The following is a 2,500-nucleotide window of genomic DNA, read 5'->3' on the forward strand; positions in this document are numbered from 1 at the left end:
GGTGCATCTCTCTCATGTACAATTACTGCATTGAAATTTAGCATGTGTGGGTTTGATTTGTTAAAGCAATTAATATTCAATTGCAGTTAGGAAATGCTGTGTCTGCCAACCATCCATTGCCAGTTAACTTATATTTACTGCATACAGGTTCATGGAGAGTATCGTGTTCAGCTCCCTGATGGACGTGTTCAAGTGGTAAAATACACAGCAGATCACAAGAATGGCTTTGTGCCCATAATTACATATGAAGGACCACAAACAGCCCAGGCAGCAAATATTCATTTTCAACCACCTAAGCCAACTAAGATCTGGTAAAGGACACCAATGCATATTAATGAATCTTTTGTATTTATGTATTTGTATATATCAGGATCACTATAGAGCTGAATCTCAGTTTTGATATAAAACTGTAATAGTAACACCTTGATTATCTCATAATATTCTTTATATTCTTTTAGATTTTGCAGTATGTCAGAATGTGTCAAATGCAGTTTTACATCTATCACTGTCATTCTTTTCCTATAAAAGCCTGTTATTTATATAGATAAGCATTACTTTTTGTTGTTTAGAATTAATGTACATATTTTCTCGTGTTCTCTAAAATATAAGGTGTATATAATTGTTGAATTTGTTCTTATATTCATATTTATGCATTCACATTTTTAACTTTTAACTTGCAAACTTTAAAAGATTTTTAAAAATAGGAATATTGTAAATTAAATGAAATATCTCATTGCTTGTATACCTGATATTCATATTTTACTGTATTGTATTGTCTCATGGTTTTTGTCAATTTATTTCCATGATCAGTGTCAAAAAAACAAAGAATTCCTTTTGATCAAATGAGCACAGTTTTGAAATGCTATATGCCTCTTGACAGCAATGTTATCATGTGCCACTTATAAACCAATAACATTGCCTGTGCTTCTTAATAATTTATAAATAATCACCTTTAAAAAGACTTGGGTTCTTAACAATATAACCATGACTACATTTATGCAAGGCAGGCATTTTGCAATTAACAGACTGAAAAGCTCTTTACTGTAGGGTTTCGTAAACAGAATTCTAATATTTATTTTCAACAGGAGCACAAATAGGGGCATGGCCATTAATTTCCCATAGTTTTACACAACTGATGTATTAAATTATTACATAAAAACTGTGTTACATGGTAAATAAAAAACAAATTATATTTATGACTTTACTCCTTTAAGATTTCCACTTCATGCAGCACATGTATATACACATTCACACTGTCATTAATGGACAGTTGAGCATTGGCTTTGCTATAATTTCAACCTCATAACATAAATAGGATTAAATGTCTTCTAATGACATCTATAGCAAATTCCTGTTTTAAGTATATCAACACACTTTTTAACAAGTGTAACACATTGTACTATAAGTACAAAATTAATATTGCCTTGCTTTAAAATCATAAGATACAAATTGTGACTTAAACTTTCTGTACACACAAACTTATATTAAGTCTGGGTAGCCAATGACAATTGCAATACAGTCAGTATTACTGCAAGAGTACCACTTTTGTACTCGAATAAACAGTTGAGTAATGTCAGGCAACTTTCATGACCTGGAGAGAGGTCACGGTGCAGGCACTGACAATGGCTGTATTCATAATCACAAAATTCAAAGTTTGCATTCCATCTTTGGTAGGTAGTTAACAAAGTAAAAATCCATGAAAGGTAAATTTTGCAAGTCTCGCGACATGATTATGAACACGCCGGGTATCACAGCTTCAGGGATACGCAGAGATTTTTTTAGCTAATTAGTATGGCACTCCAACATCCAGTCAGAACACTGCTAAGAGGTCTGCAAACACAAGATTCAACTGGATTACTGAATATGCGACTCATATTTGCTCGATTTACTGTCACAACTCACCATCTACCTCACAATTCTAGATTAACAAATAACTTACATTAAAATATATGAATATATTTAGTACATCATGCTGTGACAACCGTTCACCATAACAAAGGTACAGTCATCCTATAATACAGTTACAGTAATAAAAAAAGGAGAGAATAGTAACTGCTGACATAAAATGAAAATAAATGCCTAAAAACAATTCAGCACATGCAAGAAAAAAAGGAAAAATAAAATCTTATCACAAAATCAGCAACTTTGGTTTATAAATCTCACTAAGTAAAATATACATACTAATAGAAATGAAGCTACATGACAAATCTAAAAGGACTGCACACCCTATCCACGATTAGGGTGAAGATACCACTTACATACAAGTATGCATCTACGGTTATAAGTAACCTAATGCGAAAAGTTTAAAAACGGTTCCGACTTGATTTTCTCTCCTTAAAACCATTTTTGGCTATCTGACACATCTCAGAACAAAATCCTTGGTTAAAACTCTCCAGTACACATTTAAACCTACATACGGGAATGTATGTATTGTTGTAACTGCAGTTTCAATTTGTCTTGTCAAATTTTTCAAATGATGATCTTTTTTCCATAAATACTT

The 2,500-nt window shown here is 32.1% G+C and overlaps 2 protein-coding genes across 5 annotated transcripts in view; one reads left to right on the plus strand and one right to left on the minus strand.

The window, feature by feature from the left end:
• The window catches only part of LOC119595789, a 7,374-nt gene extending 6,182 nt beyond the window's left edge, over nt 1–1,192 (plus strand). Inside the window, exon 4 of the mRNA XM_037944957.1 lies at nt 148–1,192. Coding sequence (XP_037800885.1) covers nt 148–315 — 168 coding nt within the window. The 3' untranslated portion in view covers nt 316–1,192. The remainder of the gene's footprint in view (nt 1–147) is intronic.
• The window catches only part of LOC119595788 (DENN domain-containing protein 5B-like), a 109,439-nt gene continuing 108,126 nt past the window's right edge, over nt 1,188–2,500 (minus strand). For 3 of the 4 annotated variants that reach the window (XM_037944953.1, XM_037944955.1, XM_037944954.1), the window contains exon 23: nt 1,188–2,500. This exon is cut by the window's right edge and continues 1,119 nt beyond it. The gene's annotated coding sequence lies outside the window, so the exon portion shown is untranslated. The other variant, XM_037944956.1, reaches the window with a different exon arrangement.

Source organism: Penaeus monodon, chromosome 36 (assembly GCF_015228065.2).
Source record: "Penaeus monodon isolate SGIC_2016 chromosome 36, NSTDA_Pmon_1, whole genome shotgun sequence".
Classification (NCBI taxonomy): domain Eukaryota; kingdom Metazoa; phylum Arthropoda; class Malacostraca; order Decapoda; family Penaeidae; genus Penaeus; species Penaeus monodon.